We start from the raw sequence: 17524 nt of genomic DNA, 5'->3' as shown, positions 1-17524 counted from the left end.
TCTCCAGCAGTATAAATACCCTAACTCGACGTGGCTGACCGTGAGCTAATGGAGGAGCTGTGGAAACGAGACATCTCTCTTCACCAGGTGTTCAGTGACAGTCCTAGTGTGAAAGTTTGCCCTCCATGCCCTAGAAACATCTGCTGGCATCCATTTCTCCAGCTACCGTATGCCCAAATAATTTCCCATGTTCCCCTCGAGTGCCTCAGCAAGGTGAGGCAATTTATCTTGGTTTGGTGCAGCAGGGCATAGATTTCTTTAAAGAGAGAATTTAGCCTTCTCTTTCTGCTCAGATATAGGCAGTTCTCAGTCTGTAGCATTCAAAGCCCTAGTGGAGCCGTTAGACCAGCCACAGAAGCAGGCCCAAGAAACTGCCCTGTCCTCTACTTTTCCCATTGTCTTTCCCTTTGGAGACAGAGCCTATTGCAAAGGCCTGTGGGTTTGTCTAAGGATGTTTCCTCTACAGAGAGTACATTCAGCTCTTTAACAAGAAAAATGCCACTGTAATTAGTGGCTCTTGGGAACCATTCGGAGCTATTTCAGAACTCATTGTGGCATTAGCAGCCTTGACACAGAATGTCCTTGTAGAATGGGAACACTTTTAACCACTTGGAGCACACTTAAAATGGAAAGCCACTGAAACACCCTCACAAGGACACCTTTGTTACGTAGTCTAGATTAGGAGGACCCATGGCATCATATAACTGGGCTATGGGTTTCTTTCCACTTTTGCATGCTTACCTCCAACTTGTGGAGATTCCATTTCTCCTGAACATTCAAGAAACGTTCTCTAGCATACACCTAGTAAACCTGTTACCAAAAAAAAAAAAAAAGGAGGAATACCTAGTTGCATGGAAGTTAGGCATTCTAATAAGAAGGACAAATTTTTTTATAATTTTCCAATTGTGATTTATTCTTTGCTATCCATTGTGGTCAAGATATAATGTGTGAATTAATCAGATATTCTTGACCCTTGTTTACTGTAGAGATGATACTATATCTAAGGGTTGATTGACTTAGAAATAGTTAATAGTTAAAGTTAAAGCAAGAAGAACACTATTTCTTCTATTGCCAACAAAGGCAGCTAGGGACCTTGCAGGTACATCCTACACAGGACTGAGAACAGTTGTTAGTGTCTATTGACTACAAATCAAGCTGATTAGGAAAGTCTGACTAATAGAATGTCAGGAAACAGGATTTATCACAGCACCCATGTGTTGCAAGGAGGGGGACTGCCCGGCTAGCTTAGCCCCGAGATAACCACACAGAAACTGCATTAATTCAATCACTAAATTATTGATTCAAAGAAGTCAACAGAGCCTCATCTGTTTTTGTGACAAGTTAAATACACTAAAATTTAGGGGGGGCTTCCCTTTCAAAACCAAAAATGTAGTGAGAGAAAGAAAAAAACGTATGCTTTGGTAATACATTGTTGGGGAGCTTTTGTTCTATGAGACCTATCTTAAGCTGTAAAAGCATTTAAACACATCTGTGGCCTTTAATCCTGCTTTGCAGTGATTTACATTTCAAAACAGATAAACTAGAAAATATCAAGAAGTTCAGGTTAAGAAAAGGTTGACAAAAACAGGTTGGAAAACTGGGTATATATCAGGGTACTACCTTGTATGATACCAAGGTGTCCTTTCCAGGTAAACCTAAACAGTTTTCTGGAGGAGCCCAAAACCCTAACCTTCTGCTAAGTTTTTTATAATTTTTCTAAACCCCCAACTCCTTTAGATTATTAAAAATAAAGATCAGGTCTCGGAGCTTTGCAAGCACAGCTTTTCGGGAAGTTGTCTACTGCACAAGGAACAGTTACACGTGGTTCCATCTCTGCCTACTCTTCTGAGAACATAATGTAAGGAGTGATACCCTTTGAGAACAGAGGATTCAGATGTCTGGTCAGGTCTCTGGCGGCTTGAGTCTGGGGATATCAGCCTCTACATTTGAGAACAGAGGATTGTGGACATCCGGTCAGTTCTCTGGCGACCTGGGTCTGGGGTATTTCTGCCTCTACATTTAAGATCAGAGGATTGTGGATATATGGTCAGTTCTCTGGCGGCTTGGGTCTGGGGTATTTCCGCCTCTACATTTTTGTCCGTTGCAAGTTGTAACTCAGAATACGCAGAAATACAAACTTAAAAGAGAGTTGAGTCTACCATTGAGGCAGGAAGACATTGAAGGGTAAAAAAGGTCTTTCGATGACAGCATCCCCCAAACCTGCTGTCCATTTGTGACTGTGAACCCCTCTGACACTTGTCCTTCCTGTGATGACCATGTGTTCAATCAATTTTGTAAAGACTACCCAATTTTGAAATTGCTGAAATGCACCTTGAAATCTCTCGGTGTGTTCCCTCCTAGCCCCGTGTCCTACTTATCCTAAAGTGTCCGGGTGTCCAGCTCATCATGTCTGGAGTCAGGCACATTGGTCTTCCCTATGGAGGCACTCAGGGTGGGCAATCGGGGTGGTGAGCCTGGAAACCTATTCTAGGCTTAGCTGGGTCCAGAGTGTCTCTCTGGGTGATAGGAGCTGCTCTGACACATTAGGAGATTGGTTCTATTAGCAAAGGACATGGGTTTAACTGATCTAAGAAACAAAACACAAAATCACTGGGCTGTGATTGGCAAGCTGAGAGTTCTGGTTGTTCTCCTGCATTCTGGGTGGAGAAATGAAGCATGCAAGACTTTAAATGAGTGTTTTTTTTTTCATCTGTGCCCTGATGTGTTCATTGTTTTAAGCTGTATCAGAGCAGTCAGGTGTTAGGAAACCTTCTGTGGCTTGTGTCTGTGTGTCTCTACAAGGTCAGTTTTATTTTCTTTTATGTTCATATAAGTACTTTATTTACATCATTTCTATCCCTCCCTCTCCTCCAACTCCTCCCACGCTCCCACTCACTCTCAAATTTAAGACCGTTTCTTCATAATTACATTAACATGCATATATTCATACATATGTATATATATATGTGTGTATTTGTATATACATATATATATATATATATATATATATTCCCAGATTTATTTTGGGGTTGCTTCTATGTATGTGTCTTAATCAAGGTTTCTATTGCTGTGATAAAACACCATGACTTGGAGAGGAAATTATTTATTTTACCTTACAACTCTCAAGTTTCACTTCATCACTAAGGGAAGTCAGGGCAAGAACTCAAAGCAGGAATCTAGAGGTGGAAATTGACACAGAGGCCATGGAAGAGTGTAGCATTCTGGCTTGCTCCTCAGATCTTTCTCAGTTTGCCTTTTATAATGGCTGGTTGTGTGTGTCAACTTGACACAAGCTAGAGTGATCAGAGAAGGAGCCTCCGTCGAAGAAATGGATCTTCACGAGATCCAGCTATAAGGCATTTTCTCAACTAGTCATCAATGGGGGAGGGCTTTGCCCATGGTCTGGTGGTCCGGGGTTCTATAAAAAAATCAGACTGAGCAAGCCATGTGAGGCAAGTCAGTAAGCAGCACACACACACACACACACACACACACACACATACACACACACACACACACACACAGCATCTGCATAAGCTTCTGCCTCCAAGATCCTGCTCTGTTTGAGTTCCTGTCCTCACTTCCTTCAGTAATGAGCAGCAATGCTGAAGTGTAAGTCAAATAAATCCTTTCTTCCCCAACTTGCATTTTAGTAATGATCTTTTGTTGCAGCGATAGAAACTCTAAAGCATCTTCTTACACCATCCAGGACCACTTTCCCAGGGAGGCACAGTCCCCAGTGAGCTGGGCCCACATCAATCAATCTGGTAGAGCCATTTTTCTCAGTTGAGGTTCTCTCTTCCAAAATTATTCCTGCCTGTGTTAGTTGACATAAAACTAGTCATCACAACTGGTATTGTCATTGTACACATCTTGTTTAGGGCAACTTTATTGTTGAGATTTCAAGGAACAACTTCCTTGTCATGTCTAGAACACAGTACCACAGAAATCCTGATCTTCTGGCCCTAATAATCAAACTGCCCCATCTTCCACAATGTTCCCTAAGCCATGGATGTAGAGGCTGTGTTGTAGATGTACTAACTGGAGTTGGGAAAACCACAGTAACATAGTCCCTCGAGCTGTGGACCCCTGTGGTCATCCCTATCTAGTGTACAAGGAAGATTCTTTGGTGAACACTAAGAACAACATTCATCTATGGGCGTAAGCATGAACATTTAGTACATAGTCAGAACTCATCTATGGGTGTGAGTATGAACACTTAGGGCACAGTCAGAACTCATCTATAGGTGAGTATGAACGCTTAGGGGCAGTCAAAACTCATCTATGGGTATGAGTATGAACACTTAGGGTACAGTCAGAACTCATCTATGGGTGTGAGTATGAACATTCAGGATATAGTCAGAACTCATCTATGTGTAAGTATGAACACTTAGGGTCCAGTCAGAATTCATCTATGGGTGTGAGTATGAATACTTAGGGTCCAGTCGGAACTCATCTATGGGTGAGTATGAACACTTAGGGTCCAATCAGAACTCATCTATGTGTGTGAGTATGAACACTCAGGATATAGTCAGAACTCATCTATGGGTATGAGTATGAAAACTTAGGGTACAGTCAGAACTCATCTATGTGTAAGTATGAACATTCAGGATATAGTCAGAACTCATCTATGTGTAAGTATGAACACTTAGGGTCCAGTCAGAATTCATCTATGAGTGTGAGTATGAACACTTAGGGTCCAGTCAGAATTCATCTATGGGTGAGTATGAACACTTAGGGTCCAGTCAGAACTCATTTAAGGGTGTGAGTATGAACACTCAGGATATAGTCAAAAATCATTTTGATTCTGTAAAATGGCAATAATGCAGTATCGTCTCAGGCATATGACCTCTCCAGAAGCTGTGGTTGGCTGGGTTCACTGTACCAGGCATGAATCCACTCCCATGAGCTGTCCTTCAATCCAATTTCACAGCTATTGGTTGCCCCAAGATAAAAGTACCACTATTGCCCCATCGGGGATATCCCGTCAAGTCGTTTGTTGTGGTTGTTACAGATTTGACAGCTAGGCAGGATTATTGATTGTTTTCTGACCTTGATGGCTTGCATAGCACCTTATGACTCTATGAGAGTTAGACCTCCAGGTCAGTTCTGGATCAGTTAATTCCAAACCCTATGTTCTATGTGTGTGGTGTCTTCAGCAGTGGAATCTTTTCTTCAAGGTCTTGGAGACAATTGAGGCAATTATAATAACCTCTCTTTGCAGGGAGTCTCTTGGGTCCCCATGACCAACAATTCAAAGAGAAGTTTCCTATGCCTGGCACTAGGATTCTTGTTAAATAATTTATAACTGTTGCAGAAGGAGTATCATCATTCTGTGTGGTATAATTCTATTTAAACTCTGTGTGTGTGTATGTGTATGTATGGTGTGTGTGTGTTTATGTATTCATATGTACACACACATATATATATATATATATATATATAGTATATGTGTCCTTTAAGTAAGCTCATAAAGAATGTTTCCCTATGGCTTTAGCAAGCATGCTTATTTTTATTTATCTCTGCTTCTCTCCTCTCCATTTGTTAAATTTCCCCTGCCCTATTTTCCTCTTAGTGTCCTAATATCCCCAACTCTAGAGTTTGTGCACACACACACACACGCACACGACAGTTTCTATGTTCCTGGTTTCTTCAGTTACTACAAGTTATGTAATCAAATCTAAAGATTCGATTGGGTTCTAGGATCCACAAATAAGAAAAGACCATGAGGCATTTGCCTTTCTTGGTCCGGGTTACTTTACTCAATATAATATTTTCCATTTCTATCCATTTATCTTCAAATTTCATGATTTCATTTTTCTTTAAAGCTGAATAGAATCCACTGTGTATGTGTACCACATTTTCTTGGCATGTACCCTAAGGACTCAATAGCCTCCTACAGAGTTCCCTACTCAGTCATGTTCAATAGTGTTCTAATCACAGTATCTGGAAAATGGAAAAAACTTCAGTGTCCTTCAACTGATGAATATATATATTAAATATTTTTAAATATTCAAAGTAATTTAGAAATTTTTCAAATATAGTTTAGACTCAAAGATTTTTTGCATCGTCCAAAATAAATTAATTCTGTTTTTGAAAACTGCATTTTTGGATTACAGATAATCTGTTGTAAATTATGAAGAGTATCCTCTGTGCTGTGCTGAGAGAGCCAGCATGTGAAAACATCTTCACATCGCCAGCTCACTGTATTTAAATCCACCCCAAGTACTTGTAATCTGTTGTATAGTCACAACAAAATTGGCTCTGATTACCACCTAATTTGAATCTCTCTTTAACTAAATTTGTGCCATTGGCTAATGGTGGTGGTATTGCCTGCCACTAATTACATTTTACAGTATAGGGCACAGATATTATAATCCATTCGTTTACCATCCATTTTCCCCATTCACATGTATCTTAGTGCCTGTTTGGGTCGAGACATTGTTTTACAGTCTATGACTATGACAAATGGCCAAAGTTTTTTTTTTTTCTCAGAAAGCTTGATCTTTTATTTGAGAAATATTTGTAAATAAATAACCTTAACAACACACAAAAGAAACAAAAGCTCTAACCTAAGTATAAACAACAGCCATGAGGGCTCATAGAAGGGCAATGTTCTAAGTGAAAAAGAATTTGGAACCAGGTATGATGGCATGTGCCTGTAATCACGGAACTTCTTGGGCTAGGGCAGGAAGATGATGGGTCAAAGACAGCCTGGACTACATAGTCAGACTGTCTCAAAGCAAAGCAAAGCAAAGCAAAGCAAAGCAAAGCAAAGGAAAGGAAAGGAAAGGAAAGGAAAGGAAAGGAAAGGAAAGGAAAGAAAAGAAAAGAAAAGAAAAGAAAAGAAAAGAAAAGAAAAGAAAAGAAAAGAAAAGAAAAGAGGTATGGAGATGTAATGGTTTGATGTGGGGTGCCCTTCTGTATATGTGTTGTTTTTATTGGTTGTTGAATAAAGCTGTTTGGGTCAATGGCTTAGCAGAGTAAAATCAGGTGAGAAATCAGAACAGAGATGGAGAGAAAGTAGAGTCAGGGAAAGACTTAGTAGCTGCTGAAGGAGGTAGACACCATGTAGTTGCCCAAGACGCAAGAGGTAACAAACCATGAGCCTCATGGTAAAATACAAAATTATAGAAATGGATGAATTTGAGATAGAAGAGCTAGCTAGAAATATGCCTGAGCTGTTGGCCAAACAGTGTTATAATTAGTATAGTTTCTGTGTGATTATTAGGGTCTGGGTGGACGGAAAATGGAAAAGCAATTTCCGCTAACAATGGTTCAGTCAGAAAATGCCCTGTTACCCGGGCATAAGGACCTGAGGTTGGGTTGATGGGATGTAATGTATAGGAAGAATAAATTCAAAAATAAAATAAAGGTAGACAGCAACTGAATAAAGATATAACGTTGACCTCTGGCCTCTACATGCATTCATGCACAGGTGCACACACACACACACACACACACACACACACACACATACACACATGCACACCAGGGAGCTATCCATAATGCAGTGACATTTGGAATATAGAAAACAATTCTCAACTGGGCAATGGTGGCACATGCCTTTAATTCCAGCACTTGGGAGGCAGAGGCAGGCAGATCTCTGTGAGTTCAAGGCCAGCCTGGTCTGCAAATTCCAGGCTCCAAAGTAACACAGAGAAACCCTGTCTTGAAAAACCAAAAAAAAAGAACAAAGAAAAGAAAAAAAGAAAGGGAAAAAAGAAAAAGAAAAAGGAAGGGAGGAAGAAAAAACAAATAAAGAGAAAGAAAACAATTCTCTTTTGAAGCATGATTAATAAAAGCTCAGAGACAGATATTGGGGTTCAAACTTGAAGACAAGAAAAGCAAACAGCCAGCCACTGACTCTTACCTCGACCTCGGTCCGAAAATGGCGATCCTGCCTCCAGGAAACCTCAGAATGAGGTTGAGACTGAGAACTGTCTCCTCCCATTTTATAATCCTCTCTAGTTCTGGGATTACGGACGTTCCTCACTACCGCCTGGTTTCTTTGGCAAACTAGTGTGGCTTCTGGGATTAAAGGTGTGTGCCATCGCGGCCTGATCTATAAGGCTGGCCAGTGGGGCTGTTTTACTTTTCTAATCTTCGGGCAAGCTTTATTTATTAAAATACAAATGAGCGCCTCTACAGTTTCCTAACTCTTAATTTCCATTAAAACTGCATTGTCACACTGTGTTACTCTGGTTTGCAACCTTTTTCTTTTTTAAACACAGTCACCCTAACATAACCTGAATAAGGACAACACCCATAGACACGCTAACACGGATAGGGACCGCTCAGGAGACCTCAGCCCTACACAGAGAACTACAGGCAGCTAAAGAACACTGGTAATAAGAGAAATAGTCTTCCCCAGGGAAAAACTCAACAATTGGTTATCCAATACAAATGGTCAACCCTGAAATTGTGTGTGTGTGTGAACACGTGTGTGTGTGTGTGTATGTGTAGCATTATACATACTAAGTGGGTTGTATTTATGTGTTTAGGAATGTATAATGGAAATATATAGAGAGAGAGAGCTATAAATAGAACACATATATAAGTATATGTAAGTATATATATATACTTACATATATACACACACACACACACACACAAAGAAAAAGAACAGAGGTATTTAAGTGAGAACAAGAGGGTACACAGGAGAGTTTGGAGGAATTAAAGAAAGGTGGAATATGATATAATTATTGAAATATATATGTATATATATACATATATTCCAAAAACTAAGCAGAATGATTATTAGAATAGAAAGTATCAATGAGTGCTACACATAAGAATTTCAAGGAATGTCTGGACACTGGGGCAGGGATCACAATGTTATTTTCCCCAGAGATTCAAAGTCAATAAACACGCTGGTTTTTCCCATGTGCCCCTAACCCTTATGTGACTGCTATCATTGCTCTGAAAGACAGCATTGAGTCGTGATGATGTAGTGTGATGATTCTTTCTGGGCTATTTGCAATGGAAGCCTTTGTGCAAACGTGCACAAAAATTCAATATCTTAATATTTTCTCGTAGCTAAATCTTCCTTAACCTATCTCAGTGTGGGCTCCCTCTAAAGTACAATCCCTGTATTTCTCTGCTGCTGAGTTCAGAGCCTGCTTTTCTGTTAAGCAGGAGGGAGGGGCAGGAAATGGTACTGAGATTTGCTACTCTCAAAACCAATCATTTGAAATGTTTGACAAACAATAGAAATACCTTTTTAAAATAAAATGCTTAATTTCTTTCTCCTTTCGTCTTTCTCTCTCAGCTGCCTGTCTTGTGCTCGGCTGTATGATTTTCCCCGATGGCTGGGATTCAGATGAAGTAAAACGGATGTGTGGGGAAAAGACAGACAAGTACACTCTTGGCGCCTGCTCCGTCCGCTGGGCGTACATCCTGGCTATCATTGGAATACTGGATGCCCTGATCCTCTCATTTCTCGCATTTGTGCTCGGAAACCGACAAGACAGCTTAATGGCAGAGGAACTGAAGGCAGAAAACAAAGGTAAGATTACTTAAGGGACTCGCAGTGGATACCTCAACCACAAAACGTAATCCCAAACAGCATGTCTCTCGCTCCTGCCCACCAAGTCCCTTTCCCTGCAGCTCCCATTGGCCTTTAACACTCAGGATTCTAGACTTCACAGACTCAAGATGTCTACAAGACTGAAGTATAACACTGCATCTTCTTATCCCTCTGAGGCACTCTCTAAGTCCATTGTGACTGTTTAGGTATTTCTCCAGTTTCTTCTTCCCTCTTTTTCTAACACATTAGCCATCGAGAGTAAATGACTAAGAAGCAGCATTGGGGAAGGGGTATCTATTTGATTGGTTGGAATGTGCTTCCTCTCTATGGACACAGCTATTTTCCCAGACTGAAATGAAAACCAAAGAAATCTCTCACAACCATCACAATCACTGGATTTGAATTCAAACTCATCCTGTCAGAGAGGGAGAGAGACAGACAGACAGACAGAAACAGAGACAGAGATTTACACCACCAAGTAGTTACAGAGATTATGGTAGCACCCCAGTTGGCTGGACTTTTCAGTGTATTATCTGGGTAACCAACAGCTCAGATTGCAATACAAGGAAAATGAGAGAAAGAACAGGATGTTGGCTGGTGTTTTAATGTATTGGAGTTAGTATGTCATTATTCAAGGCGAATCTTGGAATTTCTCTTCCACACTGCTAGACCTGTTCTTTTGGGTAGTACTTTAATGACAAGAATTTGTTATAGTCTTAGATTCGTTTGATGTGTTTAACCTCTATGAGGTTGGGGGTTCCTTTTGTTGGTGGTTGGTTGATTTTTGAGATAAGGTCCTGCTCTGTAGCCTAGGCTGACCTCACACCCCTGGTCTTCCTTTCCCGATACAGTCTCCTCAGTCCCCAGACAGAGCCATGTGCCACCATGCCTGACTTTGCTTACTATCTTTAATCTTCAAGTTTTGTAGTTACATTATCACCTTCAGGTGGGTGGCTCCTTCTAGCTTTTTGTCCCTAACAAGAAGCTAAATCCATCCTTAAATTATAAAATTTCGATACTACTTCAAGTAGGTGTTAATTTGAAGCATCCTTCACTATTTTTGACAAGGTCTCTAATGTAAGCATATATTATCCGGTACATGAACATCTCAGGTAATGGCCACACAGCGAGCTTCACAGGCAACCATCACCGCCCATGCTTGTAAAGTAGGAACATGAAAAAGCAAATGGAGTCATGAAGAATGCAGCAGACACCCAGGAACGCTCACTCCCTGGCTCGTAGGCACAGCGTGCACTATTTACTTAATCCTATCAAGAACACTTAAGCACAAAAATAACTTCCACAGGAAATGCTTTTAAAACTTCCCCAAAACAAAACTACCAGGTTTGGAGAGATGGCTCAGCAGTTAAGAGCACTGGCTGCTCTCCCAGAAGACCCAGGTTCAATTCCCAGCACCCGCATGGCAGCTCACGACTGTCTGTAGCTCCAGTTCCAGGGAATCTGATACCTTCACACAGAGTATACACAGGCAAAACACCAATGCACATTAAATAAAGAAATCTTTAAAAAAAAAAACTTTCCCTCAAAGTTATCCCTTCTAGATTTCAGAAATATTCAATATGAAGATAATTTTATTTATACTACAGATTTAGTCTTTTCTGTGCATTCATTAGTCACTTTTATAAACTTAATTATTTTAAAAAAAAACCCTTGCAAATAATTAAAAATATCACATACCAAAGTTAACCAGACCCAAAGTCTACACAACATAATAAACTCATACACAGTTAGAATTAGCACTCTAAATGGAAATTGTGATGTTTCACATTAGATTTAACACATTCAGTTTTGAATATATCTTATGTGTTTACTCAGCACCAAAAACCAAAAAAAAAAAATCCATGATTAAAATTAAAACTAGAAAAAATAAGTTTATATTCTCTTTCATAAGTTTCATCCGCTATCTGTATTTGGGTCTTTCTCATCTCCTAATGGTCAAACTTCTCCCTTTTCTTCCCATCATGCTGTGCTCACATTGGTTTTACATGTGCAAACATACTAGTCATGCACTCACTGTGTGGTGCTCTTGTCTGTCTCTGTGGTTTGTCAGATAGACTCGGTTTTGTCTTCTTTGCTTCACATTTAGTGGTAAGGATAGCTCAGATCTGCCAAATTACCTTTCTGGGAGGAGTGAGTTATGGCTACTTTGTTCTGCAGACACTTGAATTCCTCCAGCCTCTAGTAATGGGCCAGAATGCTATGTGTTCCTTTAATGTTCAAAGTTACACTGAAAACTTTTGACTTCTCAGATCTTCTTTGACCACAATACAAGAGAATTCAGAAAAAATATAGTTAAAGTCGGCAGCCATTCATAGATCACAGATCAGAGAGATTCACAGAAGTGCCGAAAGCATCAAACCGTATGATGGAACATTTCAATTTCTCAATCCAAAGTCCTTAATGTCTGACTCTGGGAAGATAATCAAAGCTTTGCTATACACTGTATTCCTATAAATCAGGTCAAGATTTCTCAGCTTTGTGTAAAATTTAACCAAACCTACATGTTTCTGAGACATGATACAAGGTTTGCTGTTCCTGTATAACCTTTGTTGTTTGTTATTATTTAATAATTTGTTCAAAGTTCAAACTGGGACTAGCCAATGATTCTATCATTAGATATGCATGTGCCTAATTTACAATCATGAATGGACATACTTACAATTGCACAGATATATCAATATCACTGTTGACTAGTTAAGATATTTTCTAGTATTAGTTGCTACTGATAAAAACACCAAAATGTCTGTTGAAGGAATAAATCTTTGTTTTGGTTCCATGGTAATACATTGAATTGGTGACAAACATAGTCCTGGCTCAGAATTTTAGAAGAATGTATATACCCCAAGATGATTTAGAAAAATGTATATACCCCAGGATGATTTTTGGTTCTAAGGAGCCAGGCAGTGCTATATGTGAAGCCATGACTCAAAAGAGTAAAATATTTATATATTTTATATCAATATCACTACACATTGTAACGTCTTCTATAGTCTCTCAGTGTTATAGTCCACCAGCCATACCAATACGCATCTTATAGGCAACAGATGCATAACAAGGAACAAGATACGCCCAGGACATGAGATAGGCCACTAAGGACCTTGTCTTCTTTGGGGCTGCTGTAATTCACTCTGCAACCCATCCCCTGCAGTATGTGGAAAAGTCACCAGATAGATCCCAGTTCTTTGTGTATCATTATAGCAAGGATATTGCTTAGATTCATAAATCCTTAGCAGCTACCCTAACAGGGTAAGACAAATCACTGCTACATCAGGCACAGAATCAATCAGAAAAAAAGAACTTCGTTCTAATTGCCGACCATATTCCACTTGTAGGACATTAAGATACAAGGAAATAAAAGACGCTACTGAATCATAAATTAATCACCACAAAGACATTATTCCATGAGAAAACAAGGAAGGGGCAGGTAACTAGAAGTCCCCACCTCAGTCAGCCACAGACATCTCCCAAGACACATCTTCACTGTCCTTGCCCCAGGCCCACTTCAACATATCCTCCAGTATTTCTTGAGGCCCTCCTTTTCCAGGGGCAGCACAAAGATTGAAAAATACCTCAAATGGAACAGATTGGAAATTGTGGAATGGTAAAAAATGAAAGCAAAAGTGTTTTCCCCTACCTTTAACCAAACTACAGCAGCTGCATTGCTCTGTCTCTGCCTTTAGACTGAGATCAGGCAGTGTCTGATTTACAGAAAATCACAGCTTGAAAGATCCATGTGTTCTAACAGCTTTGGAGCTCAGTGGAAGTGACGGAGTAATTTTTAATGGAAAAAAAAAAGGTTCCACTGAAAAACAAAGAGAAATAAAAATAGTTAAATCCAGTTAACCTTATACCAGATTTGGCCTACTAGCAGGGAAAAAAACCAACAAACCACCAACCTCTCCTCCTGCTCTGACCAGGAGATACAGCCCTGCAGGCTGTGTGTTCCCTGCACAGTGATGACAGCACTAGGCAGGTGTTCCTTCTTGTTTGCCAGTGCAGCAACGTGATTTCTAAATGAGCCAACCGCGGTCGACATTTAACCTTGATATGCTGTTTAATTGCATATTTTAACACACTGAACTGTGAAGTCAATTTAATTATGTAAAATTAAAGTTTCACCCACATAAAAAGGATTCTAAGTGAAAGCTTCAATTTCAATTTCTTTCATTAACTATGAAAGGATAAATAATTATATTTTCCAGAGCTATTATGCCACAAATACCTCTTTCCTTGTCAGACATCGTTTATGAAGAGGTCTGTTTGTACATGTGGTGTGTGTGTGTGTGTGTGTGTGTGTGTGTGTGTGTGTGTGTGTGTGTATGTGCGTAAAATCCCTTCTCAGATGATCGAGTCCTCTCTTAGACAGCCTTGAAGTCACTTTGTCGTTCAGTACTTAAACTGCAGATAAGAAAACTTGATCTAGAGGTGACTCAAGCTATCATTTATTTATTAAGTGATTTAAGCCCTTTTTAACGCTATAATAGGGAAGGGAGAATATAGCCTGCTTACTTAATTGAGTAGTCCTTTGGAATTTTGATATTAGATGTTCTATTATGCCATGACCACACTATGACTGACAATGTGGTATAGTGTAGTAAAAAAAGGGTCTGTATGAGGCTTCAAGCCGCCCAGCAGTGGCACTTTTCCCTGACACTAGCTGAGACCAACACCTTAACCCTCCTAGTCCATAAAATGCAGGGTTTATACAAACAGTATCTGCGGTTCTTCCCAGGACTCAGAGATCTGGGTGGTAAAAGCTCCTGCCCTTACAGCCATGAACACTGTAGATACTTTCTGGAACTTGTTGGGAAGCAGGAGTAGGTCTAGGAAAAGGAAAACTCAAGAGGTCAAGGGATGAGGTTCTGAAGTACCTTGAGTCTTCTTGTCTCACGTGCGGTCCCAGCAACCTACTCATCACTCTCCTCCTCCTTCATAACCATAAGAGCAGAATGAGTCAGAGATAACAGGTTGGGGCACCATGTGATAAGCAGGTGGGCACCATGATAGTGACTTGAATATCAGAACAGCTACTTCATTTCTGCTTTCGAAGCCTTTGGTCCCTGAGCATCTCAGAGCCTTGACTTCACCTCAGTAAAAGGAGTCTAGGCGTGGTGGGAGGAGGGACAAGGGGAGGACAACTAAAGGTATGGTGGGAGGAGGGACATGGAGAGGACAACTAAAGGTGTGGTGGGAGGAGAGACATGGAGAGGACAACTAAAGGTGTGGGGGGAGGAGGGACAAGGGAAGGACAACTAAAGGTGTGGAGGGAGGAGGGACATGAAAAGGACAACCAAAGGTGTGGTGGGAGGAGGGACATGGAGAGGACAACCAAAGGTGTGCAGGGAGGAGGGACATGGAGAAGTCAACCAAAAGTGGGGAGGGAGAACGTCACAGGAAATGCTTACAAATGTGCAGTTGGAGATTTTCTTCTTCAATTTGCCATTCTACAGGTAACTTGGAAAACATCTAAAGGTAGGACACTGTCACCCATTCAAAATCATTCATTCACTGTGGTTTGCTCTAAGAGAAAGCTTCCTCTATGACCAGTACCCAACCTCCAGTTGGGAAGATTTGCTCCATTCCAATTAGTTGACTTCCAGTTGAAGTAGTTTAGGAATCTGAGAGCAAAGTCAGCGCTGATTGAGTATTCGTGAGTTGATAGTGTTGACCCAAGAAACACCATCATCAACTCTGCTTCCAAAATCAAAATAGACTTTTGCCATTTCAGTGCTGCTTTTGGTCCTTGAGATAAGGACTGGAGAGCCAAGAATCTCAGAAAATATCAAACCAGTTAAAAGAAAGAAAAGAACTCGGAGGTTTGTTGTTTTTAAAAAGAGAGGGTACAAGAGAAAGAAGAGTAAGAAGGCAGAAGAGAAGAGGAGAGAGAGAGAGAGAGAGAGAGAGAGAGAGAGAGAGAGAACGAGGGAACTTTGAGTTAAACTAAAGCTTCTCCTCCATCTCCATCTTCCTCCTCCTATTTGTCATCTTGTTCTCAAGGGATGAAAACAGTGAATATGGCCAACCTTTATGAAACTCAATTCGTGGCATGTATTTATTTCTAAGTTACTCTTCTGTACACAGTCTGCTTTCTTTTGTAAGGCAGGATGCCCATGTAGCTTTACCAGACAGTTTAGAATTTGAGCTGCATTAGTGATGGGTTTTCTCTTTCTAAATTAACATATGACATAAGTCCATTCATTAAGAAGGCTGCTTTTATGTGGAACCAACACCTCTAAACTTAGGTATGTATGTATGTACATATGTATGTATGTATGAATGAATAGATGGATTGCTTTTGAGACCAGCTTTTGCTGTGCATCTCAGGGTGGCTAGAACTTGTGATCCTCCTGCCTCAGTCTGCTGAGTGTTGTTGGGATCATGGGCATGGATCAACATGCCTGTCTCTAGTCTTTCAAAAGATGCAGTCACTAAACTTCTACCATGATTACACCTATTAAAGCTTTTTCTCCAATACACTAACAACATTTGTCAGTTTAGTTTCTCACTATTTGCTCTTGTTGGTTTACCCTTCTAGCTTCTCTCATACATGCTACACTTTCTGGATTTTTCTTTATGTGCCTGGTACAGAGAAGAGCACACATGAAAAAAACACTAGTCTTCATGAGTACAGTCCTAGTAAATCCCCAGGAGCCCCAACTCCTCTACTCAATTTTTTCCATGTTCTTAAAACTTTTGTGAAAAGCAGATTCCTCCATTCTTACTCTATACCCAATGACTCCATTGTGGGGTGAAAGCGCACACAGAAACAACCACTCATTTCATTTGTCCCTGTGAGGGAAAAACATAGTTGTTCTTCTCATCCTCAACAGAGACAAACAAAATACAGCCATGGGAAATAAATTTGGGCTACTGGCAGAAATGTGTGGTCTCTGGAAATGCTTCCCCAAATCTGCACCCACCTAAAAATAAATCTGCCCATCCTATTTATTATACTTGAAGGTCTTGAAATTGTGTCTTTTTTATGTTATATCCAGTGTTCAAATTCCTAGTCTTAGATGTGCTTAATAAACCTTAGCATTTGTTACTTAATGAATTTAATAAAAATCTTTATGGAAATTGTTAATGTTTCTACTTATCCCTTTCATACAAGAAACAGGTTGTCCCTTCATTAACTGCAAAGGAATAAACTCAACTGTAAATTGCCTGTTAGCAATACTTATATTTTTTAAAGACTCTACATTCCATTTGCTCAGAATACCTTTTCTATCCTTTCACCTTAAAGATGTGCTTATTGTTGATGGTTTGGTGTGTTTCTTGGGGGCAGGAAAAGGATGAATCTTGTTTTATAATCTGGTCTACTAATCTGTGTTTTTTCTTGAAAAAATAGTAAAATATTTTTTTAAAAAAGATACCACAGATAGATGGTAGATTAGAACAACATACAACTCTACATCCTTAAGTAAGTTATCTCACTTCTTAGGCCCTTATTTTAAGAACCAAAGTGAACATTGTATTTATTCCATGGAAGGGGCAACAAACAGTATTCAACTGGACCCCACCAAACACTTCCTATATACAGAATGCATGCATGTCTGTTGATTGTCCCTGGAGGCTTCAAAATTGAGTTGGACAGGGGTTATCCTAAGTCTCTTTGATGAGAGCATTTAGTGCTGTGGGTACTGGTATCGTTCTGAAATCCAGTCCTCTTCTGACATTCACAGATTCATAAAGACACCTTGTAAGGTTATTTCTGTGTAAAATGAGTGAATGCCCAGAGCTGACAGCTGATGTGCACCAGCATCAGTGAAAAATGACAGTTTGATAAGCAGAGACTACTTCCCAAGGACAAATGAACATAGAAATATCCATCATCTGTGAGGCTTTTGAAAAATTAGCTTGTAGAAAACATGACAATCTATTAGTATCAAACAAAGCAAAGGGGGGAACAATGGAAGACATGTTGTGCAGCAGAAGACATAAGGAAGGTAGCAGAGGTGGGGAAGTCTTTTCCTT

At 40.0% G+C, this 17524-nt stretch overlaps 1 protein-coding gene across 3 annotated transcripts in view; it reads left to right on the top strand.

Moving 5' to 3' along the window:
* The window catches only part of Lhfpl3 (LHFPL tetraspan subfamily member 3), a 454907-nt gene that overhangs the window by 307781 nt on the left and 129602 nt on the right, over positions 1-17524 (top strand). For all 3 annotated transcript variants that reach the window (XM_085684039.2, XM_085684038.2, XM_048433506.3), the window contains exon 2: positions 9272-9508. In XM_085684039.2, the coding sequence (XP_085540165.1) occupies positions 9272-9508 (237 nt within the window). The remainder of the gene's footprint in view (positions 1-9271; positions 9509-17524) is intronic.

This window comes from Myodes glareolus, chromosome 27 (genome assembly GCF_982192425.1).
Source record: "Myodes glareolus chromosome 27, mMyoGla1.1, whole genome shotgun sequence".
In the NCBI taxonomy this organism is placed as follows: domain Eukaryota; kingdom Metazoa; phylum Chordata; class Mammalia; order Rodentia; family Cricetidae; genus Myodes; species Myodes glareolus.
The sequence above is the reverse complement of the archived record's forward strand: the minus strand, read 5'-3'. Positions and strand labels throughout refer to the sequence as shown.